This window comes from Crotalus tigris, unplaced genomic scaffold (genome assembly GCF_016545835.1).
Source record: "Crotalus tigris isolate CLP2741 ecotype Arizona unplaced genomic scaffold, ASM1654583v1 scf7180000017614.5298720, whole genome shotgun sequence".
Classification (NCBI taxonomy): Eukaryota; Metazoa; Chordata; class Lepidosauria; order Squamata; family Viperidae; genus Crotalus; species Crotalus tigris.
In genome coordinates, this window is record NW_024096513.1 from 113,243 (window position 1) to 133,349 (window position 20,107).

The following is a 20,107-nucleotide window of genomic DNA, read 5'->3' on the forward strand; positions in this document are numbered from 1 at the left end:
CTTTTTCACCCATTGTACCACTTTTAGGATATGGCAATATCCGAGTACCACCAGTCGCCAGCAAGGTGTCAAAAACTTGATGACCCCCCAAAAAAAGGAAAAAAGTGATAAAGTACAGGTAGTCCTCGACTTACAACAATTTGCTTAGTGACTGTTCGAAGTTACAATGGCACTGAAAAAGTGCCCCCCACAGCTGAGCAAGACACCTGCCTGCCCGCCTGGCAGCGCTCTTCCTCTTGTCTGAGGTTTTGATTATTGTGAGCATTTCTGTTGAGGATTGGCAGCTGGGGTGGGGTGGAGTGTGTGTGTTTTTTATTCCCCCCCATCTGCTGGGTGGCTGCAGCAGGTTTTGGTCACTTCACATGACCCTGGGACACTGTGACCATCATAAATATGAATCAGTTACCAAGCATCTGAATGTAAATCACAAGACCTTGGAGATGCTGCAACATTCCAGCTGATCGGCTCTTCTTCTGGGCTCAGCAGAAGTGCCAGGATCAGTGCCAAGTTCCAGCTGGAGCCTGGCGCTAATCCTGGTGCTTCCACTGAGCCCTGACAGCCCTGCAGCTCCAGCCGTCTCTCACTTAGCCTTGTGCGGTGTTACCACGGGTTCAGCTCATTCCCCTCCCCCACTACCACTTTTCTAGGATGGTTGCATACCACCTGCCAGGTGCCAATGTACCACAGGTGGTACCCATACCACTGGTTGAAAAGCCCTGATTTTTTATATCTTAAATCAGGGCTTTTCAACCGGTGGTATGGGTACCACCTGTGGTACATTGGCACCTGGCAGGTGGTATGCGACCAGTAAGCATGAAGATCTTCAGCTCCTCATCAACAGAGTCACAGAAATATCTGAAAAATATGGCTTGAACCTTAATACCTCAAAAACCAAGATTATGGTTGTCAGCAAACAACCTGTTAATTTACCACCAATAAATTCAGAAGGAATACCATTAGAAAGGATCACACACCTCAGTTCCAATTTACATGAAAGCTGGGACATGACCATTGAAGTAAAGACAAGGATAGAAAAAGCCAGAACAGCATTCTTCAAAATGAAAAAGGTCTTCTGCAGTCACAACATAAGCCTAAGACTGAAAATCAGGCTTGTCAGATGCTATATTTTTTCTATCCTGCTCTATGGAGTAGAGAGTTGGTCTCTGACGGAAGGCCACCTGAAGAGACTAGAAGCATTTGAAATGTGGATTTACAGGCGGCTGTTACGTATAAACTGGGTTAACAAGATCAGAAATGAGAAGGTGATAAGCCACCTGGGAAAGCCAAGGGAAATCATCAAAACAATTAAAAAATGAAAATTAGAATATTTCAGACATGTGATGCGACACCCAGAAAAATACGGCGCACTCCATTTAATCCTCCAGGGAAAGATGGAAGGCAAACGAGGTCCAGGCAGAAGAAGAACATTGTGGCTTCAAAATCTAAGGGACTGGTTTGGACAAAACTCAGCAGCACTTTTTCATGCAGCTGCTGATAAAAACAGGATCACCAACATGATCGACAACATCCGATAATGGATATGGCACAAGAAAAAGAAGTGCACCTGGTAGGGGTGGGGAAGGGAATAGAACAAATGTTATTAAATGTTTTGCAGGACGGATACATTTTTTATTTTATTTCTGTAATAATCCAATGATCAGTTCTCAAGAAAATTTTACATTATAGGAGAATTCAATGTGAAACTGAGAAATTTTTATAAAAAGATGGGGTTTGTTTTGTTTTTGTTGTTACCAAACAAACTTATCAAAACTTTGCTGGAAATAGAAATGCAATCAAAAGATTATATTATCATATTCAGTGAACATATAAAACAGTTAAAATATTACAGATACTAATACTGCTTCAAGTGTTCCTTAAAGCTTAACTGCCATTTAATGAATTTGGGATGTTTCATAAAATAAACAAAGGTTAAGGAAGCAATTTTGTAGCAAACATTCTAACTCTGATGTTCTCTCCTTTTTATATGATCTGCAATATGTAAATAAGTTTATTCTATATTACCTAGAATCATTTTGAAAAGGGCTGAATATTTTTAGGTATTTCTTTTACTTAATGTACAAGAAATTGACCCTTTCTCCTATTAACTCACAGGGGGGGGGGGAAATGGGTCCCAACCATTTTCTTCAGATTGGAATCTTAACTGCAAAATGCACATGCAAGTTATGCTCACTGAAATATATTAGCCAATGCACTGAGTGGCTCTTTTATCCCAACAGGTATGTAAATTGAGAGCCAATTTCCCCTTTAAAGGAGCCCCATTATTTCCCTCTTCAGAAAGCACCCACCAACATAAAACCTGTGCAGTTCCTGAATCCTTTGTTGTCAATTCCCTCCACTCATCAGAGTGAGCAAAAATGTGGCTAAACATTGTCTTTTTAATAGTAGTCTTCCAAGGTAATTATTTTTCCCCTATAGAGTTTATTTCCATGTTCTGCTCCTATATTCAGGCGATCTCATTCATTTAAAAAAAATAAAAAAAAAACTTTTTTTTTTTAGGAGTCCAGTCTCAAATCCAGTTGGTGGAGTCTGGAGGGGATGTGAGAAGTCCTGGAGGGTCCCTCCGTCTCACCTGCCAAGCATCTGGATTCACTTTCAGCAGCTATCAAATGAGCTGGGTGAGACAGGCTCCAGGAAAAGGACTGGAATGGATTGCAGTTATTTGGTATGATGCCAGTAAGCAATTCTATGCAGAATCTGTCAAGGGACGCTTCACCATCTCCAGGGACAATGCCAAAAGCCAGCTGTATCTGCAGATGAACAGCCTCAAAGCTGAAGACACGGCAGTCTATTACTGTGCTAGAGGCACAGTGAGAGGAAGTGAATCTGAAGCCTACCAAGAACTTTCTCACCCTCTCAGCAGTTCTCCAAATTGATTCAGTCCTAGAAGTTTGGATTTGTGCACTCCAATAGAGAAGCAGCCCATAAATTTACATCATAGCAAGCGGAACCCAAAATTTGATCTTGAATTAATCTGAAGAGAATCTGATTAGCATTTCTCTGGGGGAAAGAATGAAATTTCTTGGCAATAGAATGAACCGTGTAGTTTTATTTATACCTTTATTTATATCGCAGGAAGGTATATTGCTCAGTGAGAATTTTCATAAAATTGGTGTTTGTCACAGACAAGTGGAAACTAATATCTCATCTTGGATTAATCTAAAGAGAAGCTGATTAGCATTTGTCAGGGAGAAAAGAAGGAAATTCCTTGGATATAGAATGAACCGTGTAGTTTTATTTAAACCAAAATAAAGATTTTAATAGAGGTCAAAATTGAGTTCAATATCTAAAATTCTTCTATTATATATTATTGCGTGGTTTGATTGTCTTTCATTCTCTCAATCATCAATAGGTCTCCTTTGGTTAATTCTTTTCTACCTCTTACACATTTTTCTTCTACATTTATTTATATTCTTTGCCACCTGTTGTCTGATAGGTGCTTTTACAAAAGGCTATTGGGTTGTTTTGTTTTGTTTTTCTTTGAGAAATATATTTCTCTTCATCCAAGCAGCTTAATCCGTTCTGGCAGGATGGTGGGAGTGATGGAAAGATTAGTTGTGATAGAATGGGGGGCAGGTGGGTTGGAAGGATCATATTCAGTGGTGGGATTCAAATATGTGAACAACCAGAAGTCCATTCTGGGCCTGGGCAACAAAAAAATAGCTACCAGTTCTGCCGAAGTGGTGCGAACTGGCTGAATCCCATCACTGATTGTATTTCTTTGCAGTCATCTGATTGTTAGCACTCTCCCTGAGAATTCTTGAGGCCACTTAGGGGTTTATGATTCATCTGTATCAGACTGCAAATGGGGGTTGAACTGCAGTAAGGACTATGTTGTAGACAGGAGATAGGTGGGGTCTTATCCCTCCCCCCTATTGAGAGAGGGCTGCTCAGTGATAACACGAATGGCCTATTTTACCCCTCTTTCAAACCAATGGTCCTCTCTATGCAGAATGTGGACTTTGCTGTCTTCAAAAGACTGACTTTTGTCTTTCAAAGGCAGATGGACTGATGAACCTTGGCCTGATGAATTTGCTCTCTTATATTGAGCCATGCATTTGTGAAATGGGTTGTCTTGATCCACCAATGTACAGATCTGCCTCATTACATTGTACTGCATATATCACATTGACCTTTTTCTTCTGGGGAAACTTTGCTTGTTCTCTCTTTCTCTTCCCCTCCAGAAATATAATAATGTCCTTGAATAGTAGCTGACTCCTTCTCATCGCTTGCCACAGGGGGTAATATTGTCACACTCAGTTGTGTTGTCCAGGCAGGGAGAACTGGGCAAAGAAATAAACCAGCGTGCAGAAACACAGTCTCATTTACAAAGCTAATTATATATTTTCTGACTTGCTTAAATTTTCCCTTAAAAGATCTCAGAATGACTACAATTTCCACTATGAACCCACATCAGAATTTACAGCAGCTAGCATTTCTTAATTGTACAGGAAATTGAATTTTGGGAGCAATTTCTTGATTTTTCTCATAAGAAAAAAGAAGAAAGAGAGAAAGACAGAAGGAGAGAAAGGAGGGAGGGAGGGAGGGAGGGAGGGAGGGAAGGAAGGAAGGAAGGAAGGAAGGAAGGAAGGAAGGAAGGAAGAAAGAAAGAAAGAAAGAAAGAAAGAAAGAAAGAAAGAAAGAAAGAAAGAAAAAGAAGTGAAAAAAGGGAAACTGAAAAGAAATAGCAATTGTACAGCAAATTCCGATGTGGTAGTTTATATAAATATAGATAGATATAGATTTAGATATAGAGATAGATAGAGATAGAGATAGAGACAGAGACAGAGACAGAGATAGAGATAGAGATAGAGATAAAGATAGAGATATTTGGTAGTTAATATATTTCTGTAAACATGTCTTTGTATAAATGTATTCTATTTATTATAAATTTATTTCAGAAGTGGTGGGATGATTAAAGTCCTTCTTTTACTGACTCTAAAGTAAACCTGTTTTCCTCCTATCTACTCATATGAAAACAAAAAGAAAGCATGAAAACTGGCATCAGGTTTTTTTTTATTTTCTTTATGATTGGAACATCATTTGAAAATCATGCATTTAAAGTCTGTGGAAAGACATCTTAAAAAAGTGAATGGGTCTCTTTTAACCCAAGCAATATGTAAATCAGGGTACAATTTGCCCTTTAAAGGAGCCACAAGATTTCCCTTTTCAGGCTACACAAAATCTGAGCCCTTCCCTGGATTATTTTCTATCTATTTATTTAGAGTTATGGCTAAATAATAATAATAATAACAATATACCCTGTTCTAGCAATTCCCCTGCATTCATTAGAGGAAGCAAAAATGACCCTGTGGCAAAGCCTGTTGTTCTTACTCGCTCTCCTCAGAGGTAATATTTTTTTCTTCCCTTTTAGTTCTTGTGTACAGGAGAGCTCACTGAAACTCCTTTCATTTTAGGGGTCCAATCTGATGTCCAGGTGGTGGAATCCGGAGGAGATGTTAGAAGACCTGGACAGTCTCTCAGTCTCTTATGCCAAACCTCTGGTTTCAACTTCAATGTCTTCTGGATGAACTGGTTGAGACAGTATCCAGGAAAAGACCTGGAATGGGTGGGCCGCATAACTACAGGCTCACCTCCTACCGCTTACTACAGAGATAAAGTCAAGGGACGGTTCACCATGTCCAGGGATGATTCCAACACTCGGGTGTATCTGCAAATGAACAACCTTAAACCAGAGGATTCAGCTGTCTATTACTGTGCACGAGACACAGTGAGAGGAAGTGAATCTGAAGCCCGTCAAGAATCTTCTTGCCCTATGAGCAGTTCCCCAAGCTGATTTTATTTATTCTATTTTATTTTATTCTATTTTTTTTAATGTATATGCACTCCATCTCATTATCAACCTCCTCATCAACCAAGGATGAAGGGAGAACAGGGAAACCTTCCCAAAATCTGTCAAGTTAAAGATGAACAGAGAAGATCTGGCTGTTAGGGATGCTTTGGTCTAAATGATCTGGGTGGTGTTTTTTGAAACATTATTCCATGATTTTATTGGATTTGGGAATATAAATAAGAATCCCACATCCAAGATAATAAAATCTGACACAGAGAAACACTTTAAATGGAATGACTAGTCATATTTTTTTTTTGGGGGGGGGGGAGAATACACTGAAAGGATCTAAAGGAAACTGAACATCTCAAGAGGCTTCAACCCACAGCATGAAGCCATGTCTGAGCCGACAACAGATGTCCTCTGCTAAATATAGAAGAAACTGATTTTTTTGGGGGGGGAGGTGAATACAAAGTGCTATATTTGTATTTCTCACTCCTGGAATGGAGTATTCTGCTTTAGTATCATGGCAGAAATCTGGAACTGAAACTTCAAGATAATCCATCTAAATATCCAAACTGCCATTCACATGTTGGGGAAACATGTGAAACAAAAGAGTTTCTTTGGAGATAAGATAAGATAAACGTTATTGTCATTTTTTTACTGTGGGCACAACGGCACACATCAAAAATGAAATTTAGTTGCCCGCTCTCAAAGTGAAACACATACATGAGAATTAGGAAGATGTGTCCTCTCCTCACCTTTGACAGTGGGGGGCAATGTTGTCACACCAAATTCCTATGAACCAATTGGAGTTTGGGCAAGAAATAAATTATATAGACAATGCCTCATTTTGGAGGAGTGATCATTGGTTGTTCTTTCTATAACTGTTCCCTGAAAAGAAAATTCCACATCTTAGGAGGCTACAATCTTCACTGTGAAGGAGAGAATTTTTTATAAAATGATATGTATCATTGGTTTTTGTCACCAGAAATAACAACAACTGTCTAGATAGTTCAAATCTTTTTTTTTTTACAAAATTTTATTAAGTTTATATAGATGAGGAAAAATAGGAACAATACAAGTATGATAAAGGGAGGGGTGGAAGGAAAAGGGAAAGGGAAGGGAATAAGGCATTAGGGTAAAATAAGGATAGGTACAATCACACATTTCAACAAACAAGCTACCGTCCAGATCATAATAATGAGTAAATACCATATTCAACCATTTTTACCAAAGCTTAGACTATAACATATTAAAAACAATTAGTAAACAAATACGTTAATCTATTAAGTAAACACTACTAATAAAATCTCCAAAACTCCTAACAATCAAAAGTAACAAATGAGAATCAGTAAATCAGGAAAAATATTCATATCATCAAAATGTTAGTTAAAACTCGATTAAAATCAGTCATCTATTCTAAAATATTGACTCCTTCAAGTTTTAACGTGTCTCTAACCATTGATAATTTTTTCCCAAGTTCTAAAATAAATTGAATCATCTTTTTATTTCATTTCTAATGTTAGTCTATCCATTTCTGCACACTCTAAAATTTTAGTAATTATAATCTGGTCAGATGGTAAATTCTCATTTTTCCAAAATTGGGCAAATACTATCCTTGCAGCTGTTAAAACATGCAATATCAAGTAGTCATTCTCTTTACCATAATTAGGTCTTAATATTCCTAACAAAAGCAATTCCGGTTTAAATTCTATCTGTAGTTTCATCATCTTTTCCAACCATCTATGGATCTTAGACCAATATTTCTTAGTGATAGGGCATATCCACCAGGCATGGTAATAAATGCCTGGCTGTTGTTTACATTGGAGGCAAATATCCGAAACATTTTTAAACATTTTCGCTAAGCAAATTGGTGTCATATGCCATCTATAAAACACCTTATATAAGTTTTCTTTATATGCTACTGCTTTTGTAAGCTTAATATTTTTATCCCAAAGTTTTTGCCAGTCTTCCAAATCTATAGAATGTCCAAAGTTCTTTGCCCATACTTAGATAGTTCGAATCTTTGATAAAAATGAAAACAACATAGAGAAAAATTCTATCAGGTTTGGTGGGCATGCAAAAAAGATTTTTTAAAAAAGGATATACTGTAGGTATGTGCACTAATCCAGAAAAAAAATGAGAATTAATCTATAGTTGAAAGCAGCAAGTTTTCTTTTGGGATTATTAAATAAGCAACTAGAAAAAAGTCACGAAGCTCTCTTTTTACATATGAAAGCTGCAGGGCTGCATGCTCAAAAATGGAAACACTCGACTCTACCCACAAAGGAGGGATTAATGGTGAAGATGATGGAAACTGCAGAGAATTTAAACTAATGTCTTTGATTAGAGAACCCTTCATAAACATTTTGTATGGAAGGAAAAAACATACAGTAATCATTTATATTTTTGATGATTAAAAAATGGGTCATTGAAAAAGAAGGTCTACTTTTTGTAACCTAAAGTAAGAGTTAATATTGTAAATATATTTATATTTGCTGCAGAAGAAATACCAAGATTCTTTTTTCTGTTTCTTTTCATTATCCTTCCTTCCTTTCTTTCTTCCTTCCTTCCTTCCTTCAATTTGTGTTATTATTGCAAATTATTATTTGTATTAACCTTGTCACAATAAAAATAGGATGAAGGGAGAACAGGGAAACTTTTCAAAATCTGGCTAAAAGATTTTCATTTAGCTGGAGGTGAGAAGACAAGATCTGCCAGTTAGGGACAGTTTAAATTAGATCATCTGGATGATGCTTCCTGAAACATTATTTTATGGTTCCACTGAACTTGGGAATATAAATAAGAATTTCTCCAACCCTCAAGAATAAAATGTGTCATAGAGTCACATTTGAAATGGAATGACCAGTCATTTTTGGAAGCGTACATTGAAAGGAACTCAAGGGATTTGAACATCTCAAGCCATGTCTGAGTTGACTACAGATGTCCTCTGCTAAATATAGAACAAAATTCTTGTTTTTTGAGTGAATACAAAGTGCTGTATTTGTATTTCTTAGTCCACAGGGAAATTGTTCATGGTAGCATTGTTATTAATAGTATTAGTATGGGCAGTATTAATATTATAATTTCAATTTGCATGACTATCCATCTTGAGGATTCATATCTTGGCAGTGAACAACCACTAGAAACATTACACAAAAATAGCAACTCAAAAACAACCAGTATGTGAAAAGTGTCATGGTTCCGATAGATGAAACTCTCCAAAAGAACTTTGAGGCATTGTTTACCTTAAATAATCTTTTATTCGAGAAACAAAGTATTGACACTACATAGCTGAAGCCAAAAACTGAATTCCCCTCCCCTGGCACAAAGTAGCAAAGCACAATTCCCTCCTCCAATTAACAGTAATAAATCACATTTCCCAATTAGTTTGAAGCATGGGCTTTCTCTCCAGCTCTCCAGCCCACCAAATCTTTATCAACTCTGGGCACAATAACCTTGGATTCCCACAGCTGAGTTATTATTGTTACGACTAGCTGGACTTTCATCCATATTCCCCCTCCCAGCATCAACTAACTCTAAAAGTGATAGAGGAAAAATGGCTACATTTCCATCTGTGGTCAAAGCAAGAACATCCAATGTTAGCAGCATTGACAAAAAGCAGAAATTTGCTCAGATAAAACCAATCTAATAATAAAAAGAACCTCAACTTGCACAGGTGAACACAATTCACATGTGGCTTACAAATTGTGCCTGATGGATTGGTTAACATTCAGTTGTTTTGAGTATCTTCAGTATAACAAGGTTGAGGGAAAAAAAATATTTCCTATTTAAATTATTCTCAGTGCATGGTTTCTTTTTCTTATCTTCAAAGATTTTCCTGAACTATGAAGATTTTTCAAATCGGATTTTAATTACTGCAGTGTAAACCTCTCTTTCCCCTAAAGGATAGGTGGATAAAAATGCCAATTCTATCATAAACATCTGGATCACTATGTAATGAATCATAATAATAAAACATTCCTGCCTTGACCCACTCACTTTCTGTCTGTCTGCTGTATGTATGTATGTATTTCTAGTAATGTGATTTGTAAATCATGTTTGTAATATGTGTGCAAAGAAATGTATAGGTTAATGTCCCGAGGGGCTCTTTTATCTGAAGCAATATGTAAATCAGACCACAACTTCCCATTTAAAGCAGCCAGGTGGTTTCCTGCAAGGCAAAGTTTGAGCACTTTCCTGAATACTTTCCTGTCAATTCCTCTGCATTCATTAGAAAGAGCAAAAATGATTCTGTGGCCAAAATTGGTCTTCTTACTAGCAGTCCTCCAAGGTAATGCTTCCCTCTCTAGCATTTCCTTCAATTCACCGTTACTATTTACAGAGATGTCACTGAAACCCATTTCTTTCTAGGTGTCCAGTCACAGGTCCAGTTGGTCGAGTCTGGAGGGGATGTGAGAAGCCCTGGAGGGTCCCTCCGTCTCTCCTGCCAAGCCTCTGGATTCACTTTCAGCAGCTACTACATGGGCTGGGTGAGACAGGCTCCAGGGAAAGGCCTGGAGTGGGTGACCTACATAACGACTGGTTCCAGTACTTACTACTCAGACAAAGTGAAGGGACGGTTCACCATCTCCAGGGACAATGCCAAAAGCCAGCTGTATCTGCAAATGAACAGCCTCAAAGCTGAAGACACGGCTGTCTATTATTGTGCAAGAGAGTCACAGTGAGAAGAAGTGAATCTGAAGCAAAGCAAAAACCTTCCTTTCTTCAGAGTAGCTCTGCAAATTGATTCAGCCCCGGATCCTGGAATCTTTTGTTCTAGGGATCCAGTTGGAAATAATGCTGGAAGACAATGAAAATTGGCTTCAAAACAACTTAATAGCTGGCCATCAACACCCAACACCCAAATCAACAACTAAATAACACAGCCAGAATAGCACAAAGCACACAGGGAAGCAGTTAGACAGAAATTCCCTGAGAATGGGCTCCAGCACATTCCGAACGTTTAGGAAGACTAAAGATCTGGTCCAAGTGAATGACAAGACTGGATCCTAGAATACAACACTATTTATTTTATCTGTTTCTTTTCTGTCAGTTTTAGCATTATTAACTCTTTCCCTCCCTCCCTCCCTCCCTTCCTTCCTTCCTTCCTTCCTTCCTTCCTTCCTTCCTTCCTTCCTTCCTTCCTTCCTTCCTTCTTTCCTCAAAGTGGTTTTTTATTATTATTTATATACTACAATGATATTGTTATTATTATTTCTGGTGACATTTTTATTACAATTATTATTATTACTTTTGTAATTGTTATTATTTCACTTTTTATGGCAGCCCATCTTGACAAATAAACTCAGGGCAAGTAACAACTGATAAAAACACCACACAAAGTAGAAAAAGAGGCTCCAAAACAAAAATGATCTAGCTCTGCATTCAGTTTTTTTGGGTTTCTTCAAAAGGTCATAGTAAAAGGGGGGGGGGGAGGAATGTATAAAACCTTTCCTGAACTTAGATGCCCTGCTGTTTTCACATTTTTTAACATGTCTCTTTCAACTGTTCTTTTTCCTTGTTCATGATTTGTTTCCTTGAATCCCTTTTAAGAACTGGTGAAATTTTGCAAGTCTTTCTTTCAATTATTCTTCTGTAAGATCTACCTTCATTTTTCTTTGAACTGAAAAAAAAAACCATCAACTGTGCAAGGAGTGTGGAAGGACAACTATGAAATCATTGCATTGAGGAACTATTTATCTCAACCAATATGTAAATGAAGGCACAATTTCCCCTTTAAAGGGAACAGTTGGTTTCCTTTTTCCAGTGACACCCACCACCACAAAGTTTGTGCATTTTCCCAAATCCTGCTTGAGTAGGGGGCCAGACTAGAAGACCTCCAAGGTCCCTTCCAGCTCTATTCTATTCTATTCTATTCTATTCTATTCTATTCTATTCTATTCTATTCCATCTATTCTAGTCTATTCTAGTCTATTCTAGTCTAGTCTAGTCTAGCCTAGTCTAGCCTAGTGTATTCATTACAGGGAAAGCAAAAATGATTCTGTGGCTGAACTTTCTTGCACTTCTTGGAGGTAATGTTTCCCTCTATGTAGAGTTTCCTTCCATTTGCTCTCCTTCTATACAGGAGATCTCACTGAAATAATTTCTTTTTAGGTGTCCAATCCGACATCCAATTGGTGGAGTCTGGAGGGGATGTGAGAAGACCTGGAGAATCCCTCCGTCTCTCCTGCCAAGCCTCTGGATTCTCCTTCAATGGCTCTTACATGGGCTGGGTGAGACAGGCTCCTGGGAAAGGATTGGAATGGGTAGCCTATATAAGTCCTGGTTCCGGTGCTTACTACTCAGACAAAGTGAAGGGACGCTTCACCATCTCCAGGGACAATGCCAAAAGCCAGATGTATCTGCAAATGAACAGCCTCAAAGCTGAAGACATGGCGGTCTATTACTGTATGAGAGGCATAGTGAGAGGAAGTGAATCTGAAACCTGTCAAGAACTTTATCTACATCTGATCAACTTACACTTATTTACACTGTCCCTTTTTTCTTTCAGTATTGCTAAATTTCATCAGTCTCATTTTTTTCTACATACTATTCCTTTTTCATTCCTTTTCCATTAATTTACACTCAACATCCTTAAACCTGAGTCTCTCTCCTTCTTAATTCTTTCTACATTAATCTATATAAAATTGCCTGATGCCTGAAGCTTTCTCCCCTCAGTTGGGCAGTGCCAAGACTTCCAGATATTGGAAATTGCAAATCTTACAGCAGTGCTTCTCAACCTTTTTAATGCTGTGACCCCAACCAGTCGTAAGTCAAGGACTACCCAACCGGTCGTACGTCGAAGATTTTCCCTGCCCGGGAGCGCAGCACATGCGTGGTGCAGCCCCCTGCGCTGGCCGAGGCGTAGCTGGCAAGGGGCAGCGACGGCGCAGGGCAAATACCCGCTGGACCACCAGCTGGCCCAGCCCAAGGGAGGAAAGATACCCACTGGGCCCCACGCACACCAGCAACTTTCCCTGCACGCGCCGGCCTCCCACCTCCCACCCCTGGCCCTCTTTTACTTGCATTTTTAGTAGTTGCTCAGCAAGGAAGGGTGGGAACTTCCAGACAGCTCGCCTTCGCTGCAGACAACTTGCAGCACTGTTTGCAGAATGGGGCTTTTGGCGGGCTCAGCAGGGCAAACACAGCCTGGACAATTCCTATTGGCTTTTGAAAACCAATAGAATTAGACTCTATTCAAGAGAGTCTATTCTATTGGCTTTTAAAAGCCAATAGAATAAAAGGGAGTAGCACAGCTAAGGAAAAAGGGGGACTGCATTGTTCGGTGACCCCCGTGAAATGGTCATTCGACCCCAAATGGGGTCCCGACCCACAGGTTGAGAACCACTGTCTTATGGTCTCATTTTGTAGACCATAATATATATTACCATATCTTACTTGAGATATATCTGTGACATTCCAAATGAGGGAATACAATGTGACTCTTTTATTTTTCTCAGTCCATTGTAAGAACATTGGTTAAACAGATATTTCTTATATTGACTGTATATCTTTTGGAGATCCATCAAATTGTGCTTTCTAAAACATTTTTAATTGTTTAGTCTTCTGAGCTTGAAGACTCATGTTTGATAGAAATTTCCTGAGGATGGGCTCTGGCATGAGTCCAAAAGACTAAATCGTTGGTCCCAGTGAATGACCCAGATTGGATACTACAAGACAACACACTATTGCCATTTTTTTCTGTTTCTTTTCAGCCTATATCTCCATTGCTAATCTTCCTTCCTTCCTTCCTTCCTTCCTTCCTTCCTTCCTTCCTTCCTTCCTTCCTTCCTTCCTTCCTTCCTTCCTTCTTTCCTTCTTATTTTTTTAACCTACAATGACAGTTTTTGGTAATATTTCTATTAAAATTATTCTTACTATTTCTCTTGCCATGATTTTATTTCAATTTTTATGGCTGCCCATCTTGGCGAATCAATTCTGAGCAAGTAACAACTAATAAAAATACCACATAAAATAGCAAAAGAACTCCCCAAACAAAAACGATCTTGCTCTGCATTCATTTCTTTTGGGTTTGTTCAAAAGGGCATGTTAAAGGCAAAAAAAAAATGGATAAAAGTTTTCCTGAACTCAAATGTGCTGCTGTTTTCATGTTTTCTGCCAAGTCTCTTTCAATTTTATTTTTCCTTGTTCATCATGTGTTCCCTTGAATCACTTTGGGGAACTGGTGAAATTTTGCAGGTCTTTGTTTCAATGACTCTTCTGTAAGGGCTGCCTTCATCATTCATCATTGGACTGAAAAGTTTTATAAAAATCAACTCTGCAGGAAGTGTTCAAGGACAACTATGAAATCATTGCACTGAGGAACCTTTTTATCTCAACCAGTATGTAAATCAAGGCACAATTACCCCCTTTAAAGGCAACAGCTGCTTTGCCTTTTCCAGACACTCCTACCAGCACAAAGTCTGTGCATTATCCCAACACCTCTCCTTTCAGCTCTCATCCATTCGTTACAGGGAGACCAAACATGATTCTGTGCCTAAACCTGTTATCCTTACTTGCACTCTTCGGAGGTTAAATTCCTTTTCTATTTACAGTTTAATTTCCTGCTCTTATATACAGGCGATCTCATTGATACATTTTTCCTTTTAGATGTCCAATCTGACATCCAATTGGTTGAGTCTGGAGGGGATGTAAGAAGACCTGGAGGGTCCCTCCGTCTCTCCTGCCAAGCCTCTGGATTCACCTTCAGCAGCTCTTACATGCACTGGGTGAGACAGGCTCCAGGGAAAGGACTGGAGTGGGTTGCAAGGATAGGTACATCCTCATCTCCAATTAACTACTCGGACAAAGTCAAGGGACGCTTCACCATCTCCAGGGATGATGCCAAAAGCCAGCTGTATCTGCAAATGAACAATCTGAAAGCTGAAGACACAGCAATCTATTATTGTGTGGGAGACACAGTGAGAGGAAGTGAATCTAAAGCTAAACAAAAACCTTCCTGTCTTCAGAGCAGCTCAGCCACTTGATTCATCCAAGATCCTGGAATAGCCAATGAGGCTTCATCACCATATATTGAGAATTTTACCATATATTTTTTTTGTCCTCAAAATCCAGGTGCAGAATGTGCTGAAAGACAATGAAGAATGAGGAACATGGCTTCAAAATTCCAACTTCACTGTTTACCAGGTGATCTGGCTTCAGAAAATAAAACCGTGTGGAATGTGATTTTTAGTACCATGGTCAAAGGCAAAAATATATATAAATAAATAAACCTTAGGATAATCTTTCTAAATGTCCATATTGCCGTAAAGATATTGAGAACATTTCTGCTCCAAAAGAATCTTCTTGCAGAATTAGGAAGATGTCCCCCTTCCTCATTTTTAATGCTAGGGGCAATGTTGTCATACAAAACACCTATGCCACAGGTGCTTTTTCATGATGCAACAAGATGGTGGGAAATGGAAGGATATATGCTATTCCCCTCCATCCAGTCAGAGCTGAAGAAGCTTCTTGGATGAGAAGTGAAACATCTTCAAAGAAAAACAAGGAAGTCCAGTTGCCTCATGAAAAAGCATCTTTGAGATAACTATGACCTGGATGACTAAGAGTCTCCATACACACCATTGCCTATGCACCAAAGGGGTGTTTAATAGGAAATAAAACAAGCTTCATTAGATGTTGTGTCATTTATTTCGGCCAAGAAATGTGGGGGAATTCATTGCAGAAAGCAGTTATGGTGGGAAGAGTTAGCGGTAAAAGGAAACCAAGCCATTAAAGAACACAATGGCTGGACACCATCAAAGCTGACACCAGCCAGAGCATAGAAAAACTCAAAAGAAATAGTACAAGATCAGAAGATGTGGAGAGACCTGGCCCATAAAATCATCAAGAGTTGGAGCCAACTGAATGAATAACATCATCATCATTAGATAGTGTTATATTTTGGAGGAAATATAATTGGTTGTTAGTTCTGTTATTATTTCCTCAAAATCTCTCAAGAAAATTCCACATCTCAGGATTCTATAATCCTCACTCTGAAGCAGAGAATATTTATAAAATTATATGCATCATTGGTTCTTGTCACCAGAAAAAGATCAGTCCAGGGCTTTATATAATTTGATGGAAATGAAAATAACGTAGAGGAACATTTTATCAATTATGGTGGACATGTAAAAAACAAAATTTTGGAAATTTTTGAGTTTAAATTGTTTAATATCAACCAAAAGAAATGATTCTAAATTGTTTGCTTAGATTTGTAAATGTTCTCCCTATTTAATGGAAATTTAATGGAAATCTGTTTCCATCTGAATGGAATTTGATTAAATTGGAATTTGACTAACTTTATATTAAAAGCAATACTAGAGTTTAGAAAAAAAAACTTTCAGTAACTCAGAATATCTTATTAAACTTGTTTATTTTTTTTGTGTGAAGTTAAAACGAAGTTGAGAAAAATTTTGGGATTATAAATAGCTATGCTGTTTTGAGTAAAGATTTGTATGCAAAACTGTTAGAAAAAGAGCTTGTGTTAATAAATGCAAACAGGGTTTGGTGAGCTCTCCTTTGTTGGTTCTTTGCTAGGTAATTTATTTATAAACAAGGACAAAGGTTGGAGGAGGTTTTGGCCCAGAAGTGTGTGCGTGGGGGGGGGGGAAAGGCAGCCAGTGGCATTTTTATCTAAAATTGACATTTGGGGACATCTTGGTGGTTAGCATTTCTTATCAAGTGTGGACAATTTTAATCAGGAAGCCTAAAGGAGGTATACACTTGTTCATAGCAAAGTGGTTTTCAGTTGTGGATTTGAAAGATGCTTTTTTCACAATTCCTATTCACAAGGCTAGCCAGCCGTTGTTTGCTTTTGAATGGGAGGGAGAACAAAAGAATGCCTTTAGGGAAGTGAAACGAGCCCTCACATCAGCTCCAGCTTTAGCCTTGCCTAACTTAGAAAAGCCTTTCAATTTGTATGTTGATACCAGGAAGAATGTTGCCCTGGGGGTGTTAACTCAACAATTAGGACAGTGGCAACGCCCGGTGGCTTACTTATCTAAGCAATTAGATGGGGTTGCCCAAGGCTGGCCACATTGCCTGAAGGTTCTTGTTGCTATAGCAGTCCTTTTACAGGACTGTAATAAATTGACCTTCTCATGTCCCATAAGTGTCCACACCCCTCATGCAGTTCATTCTATCTTGGATAATAAAGGGCATTTGTGGATCAGCAGTCAAAGGCTTTTTAAGTATCAGGCGATGATGATTGAAAATCCTCAAGTGAAATTAGTGGTGTCTAACCTGCTAAACCCTGCCACCCTATTGCCCACAGAAGTGGATTCAGAACACAACTGCTTGCAAGTTTTGGAAACTGTATATTCAAGCCGTCCGGATTTGTCTGATATTCCTCTTCAGGATGCTGCCCTGAATTGGTATACAGACGGCTCGAGTTACATGAAGGATGGGAGGAGGGTTTCTGGATATGCGATTGTGAATGATGAGGAAGTGGTGGAAAGTAGTCCACTAGGAGCAAGCTGCAGTGCTCAAGTAGCAGAATTATGGGCATTAATTAGGGCATTGGAAAGAGCTGAAGGGGAAACTTTGAATGTTTGGACTGATAGTAAATATGCTTTTCTAACTCTGCATGCTCATGGTGCTGTGTATAAGGAGAGGGGATTCAGGGATTCGGCTGGCAAACATGGGTTACATGGACACTTGATAAAGCATCTTCTCGATGCAGTACAAAAGCCAGCAAAGGTTTCAGTTATGCATTGTAAAGGGCCATCAGGGGGGAGTATGGGGGGAACTGAATAAGCAAGTGGAAAAACTTAGGGACTATGTTGTTGAACAAACACCTTCTAAACTAATAACAAGATGTCATCCCTTTAAACCAGGGGATAAGGTGTGGGTAAAACATTGGAAACATGAACAACTGGAGGGGAGATGAAAAGGACCTTATGAAGTAATAATGGCCTCTCCTTTAGCAATAAAGATTGCAGAATCTAAATCTTGGATTCACTGGACCAGAGTTAAAGCAGCTGCAGAACCTCTGTGGACAGTGAACAGGGACCCCAAGGTTCCCACCAAAATCACTCTTAAACGTGTTTAGTATGTTTAATGAATATTTTATTGTTTGTAAACCAGATATTGTATTAGCACAAGTGTATCCTGCACATATATCTACGGCTGTCTGGCTGAAATTCAAACCCCTGCTAAGCCACACCCGGAAGCTGGCTTTCTACGCACGGGAGAAGAAAGGATGAAAGGCTTCCTTCTGCTTTTATATAGTACTATTGTTGCATGTAATAATGTTTGTCTTTCTAATTTAGGCCAATGGAGCAAGCCAGAAGAAGCTCCATGCATTATTCAATCTTATGCTATAGGCACGGGCACTTGTGAAGGTCACCCCCCCTATTGGATTTTCCCCAGAATGCTGGAATGGTAGCTGGCCTCATCCTTGTCAATTTCCCCAAGCATTTGACAGAATAGTTAAAGAAGTCTGTATGACAAGACAACCTGTCAATCCCGAAGCCTGTCAATATGTTGGATATATTCTTAGGAAAGGCATATGTGTAAAGGCCCCATATAAGAAGCCTCCTCCTCCTGTTACTCTGGAGTGTGGGCCTCCCTTATTCTGGGGATGGGAGCGGGTCACCCTAGTCTCGTAGTTGAAGACGGGATGGAAGGGGACTTGCATTGTACATGTAATCCCGGGGGAATTAGGAGTTACTATCCAACGACCCCCGAGGAAGCGCCCAGAGAGAAAACGAAGCAGAAGGTCCCATCAGAATAAGGATATGCCCCATCCATTGGAGTCAAGGATGCAATATAATTTGTGGGTCCAATTGGCTAAACTAGCCAACACAACTGATTTTTGCCTTTCTGAAGCATATGACATGGAGAATCTGCTGTCCACGTTTAATACCAGTATGTGTTCCTGTCACAGCAGCCAAGGAGTTCAGTCACCACGAGTTTAAAGAACACATAGGCTATGAAACAATGTACAGCTGGGATCACATTTCCAAATTTCTACCCACTGATGCTTTAGCTTTACATACTCCTAACGTAGCCATTCCAGAAGACTTACAATGTGCACATATCACAGGGTGTGAGCAGAATACACCTTCACCTCATTGCCTGAAAGTGAGCCAAGAAAAGCTAAATTGCACATCTTTCCAAACAGTGTCTTTTGGGTATGCAAACATATGGTTACCTAAAGGGTGGTTCTTCACATGTGGGAATTCCAGAGACAAGAGTATAACAACATACATACATCAGACCCAAGTGTTACAGAATGAAATTTATCTGCATAGATGAGATAAGTCTCATCAGGGAGGAATAAAGTGGTACCTCGAAAAATACTGATGGTCCGACAAAGAATATGGGTAAAAAGCAGATGGCCCACCAAAGAATGTGTATGAAAGGGAGGTTTGTTTTGCTTACAAGACAACTCTTAAATTTAGGATGGCCAGACATCCTGTTCCCAGCTCTGCACATGATATATTACTAACTGCTTGTCACATGGTGTATCTAAATTGCTTAACACTTGATATATTGCTGATTGCTAAAAACATTCCAATGTAAACAAGGAGCTATCGATTATAGATCTGTCTAGTAGTTTTTCTATGTTAGAATAAGGACCTATAGAATGTAACCATGTGTGGAATGTGACCTGAAAATAACCCCCGCCTGAAGGGTTATAAAAATGGTCATCAATGTACAATCTGGGTTCAGATTCTTTAGCCATGATGGCTCTCTGAACCTGCGCAATAAAATAAACTTCCCTTTCCTGGAAAGAGCTGACTCAAGTCTTTCAATTCTACAACAGGGCAATTAGAAAAAAAAAGTCATGAAGCTCTCTTTTTAATATATGATAACTGAGAGGGTATTATTATATAATCAAAATTAGAAACACTGGACACTACCCACAATGGAGGGATGGACCGTCAATATGATGGAACTTGTAAGGAAGCCTAAACTAATGTCTTTGATGAGAAAATACTGTATAGACATTTGCAGGAAACAGAAAAACACACAGTCATGATTTGTGGTTTTGATGAAAACAAATGGATAGTAGAAAAACATGAGCTCCTTTTTGTAATTATAAGTAAGAGTTAATATTGAAAATGTACTTATATTTGCTGCAGAAGAAATAAGAAACTTCCTTTTTCTCTTTCTTTTCAGTCTCTTCATATACTTTTTAATCTTCCTTCCTTCCTTCCTTCCTTCCTTCCTTCCTTTGTTATTATTTTAATTTTTATGGCTGCCCTTCTTGACAAATCAATTCTGGGCAAGTAAGACACCACACAAAATAACTTCCAAAACAAAAATGATTTTGGTCTGCATTAA

The 20,107-nt window shown here is 38.9% G+C and overlaps 1 protein-coding gene and 3 gene segments (V, D, J or C); all 4 read left to right on the forward strand.

Moving 5' to 3' along the window:
• Nucleotides 1-2,303: 2,303 nt before the first annotated feature.
• LOC120300405 lies at nucleotides 2,304-2,894 on the forward strand. The segment is given in 2 exon segments: nucleotides 2,304-2,415; nucleotides 2,518-2,894. Coding segments are annotated over 2 exon segments (417 nt in total).
• Nucleotides 2,895-3,548: 654 nt separating this feature from the next.
• LOC120300410 lies at nucleotides 3,549-5,815 on the forward strand. The segment is given in 2 exon segments: nucleotides 3,549-3,594; nucleotides 5,406-5,815. Coding segments are annotated over 2 exon segments (456 nt in total).
• Nucleotides 5,816-9,987: 4,172 nt separating this feature from the next.
• Nucleotides 9,988-10,500, forward strand: LOC120300861. The segment is given in 2 exon segments: nucleotides 9,988-10,106; nucleotides 10,187-10,500. Coding segments are annotated over 2 exon segments (360 nt in total).
• A 1,310-nt stretch (nucleotides 10,501-11,810) lies between these two features.
• LOC120300414 lies at nucleotides 11,811-14,923 on the forward strand. The gene is made up of 5 exons (XM_039326397.1): nucleotides 11,811-11,847; nucleotides 11,930-12,237; nucleotides 14,193-14,346; nucleotides 14,426-14,736; nucleotides 14,891-14,923. The coding sequence occupies exons 1-5, from the start codon at nucleotides 11,811-11,813 to the stop codon at nucleotides 14,921-14,923; spliced, it is 843 nt and encodes a 280-aa protein (XP_039182331.1).
• Nucleotides 14,924-20,107: the final 5,184 nt, after the last annotated feature.

Excerpts from the sequence above, each read along its gene's own strand:
- LOC120300414 (XM_039326397.1), top strand. The coding sequence starts at position 11,811 with ATGATTCTGTGGCTGAACTTTCTTGCACTTCTTGGAG. Across the intron at positions 12,238-14,192 it reads ATTACTGTATGAGAGGCATA|GCAACAGCTGCTTTGCCTTT; the intron begins GTGAGAGGAAGT and ends CCCCCTTTAAAG. Across the intron at positions 14,347-14,425 it reads CTTACTTGCACTCTTCGGAG|ATGTCCAATCTGACATCCAA; the intron begins GTTAAATTCCTT and ends TTTTCCTTTTAG.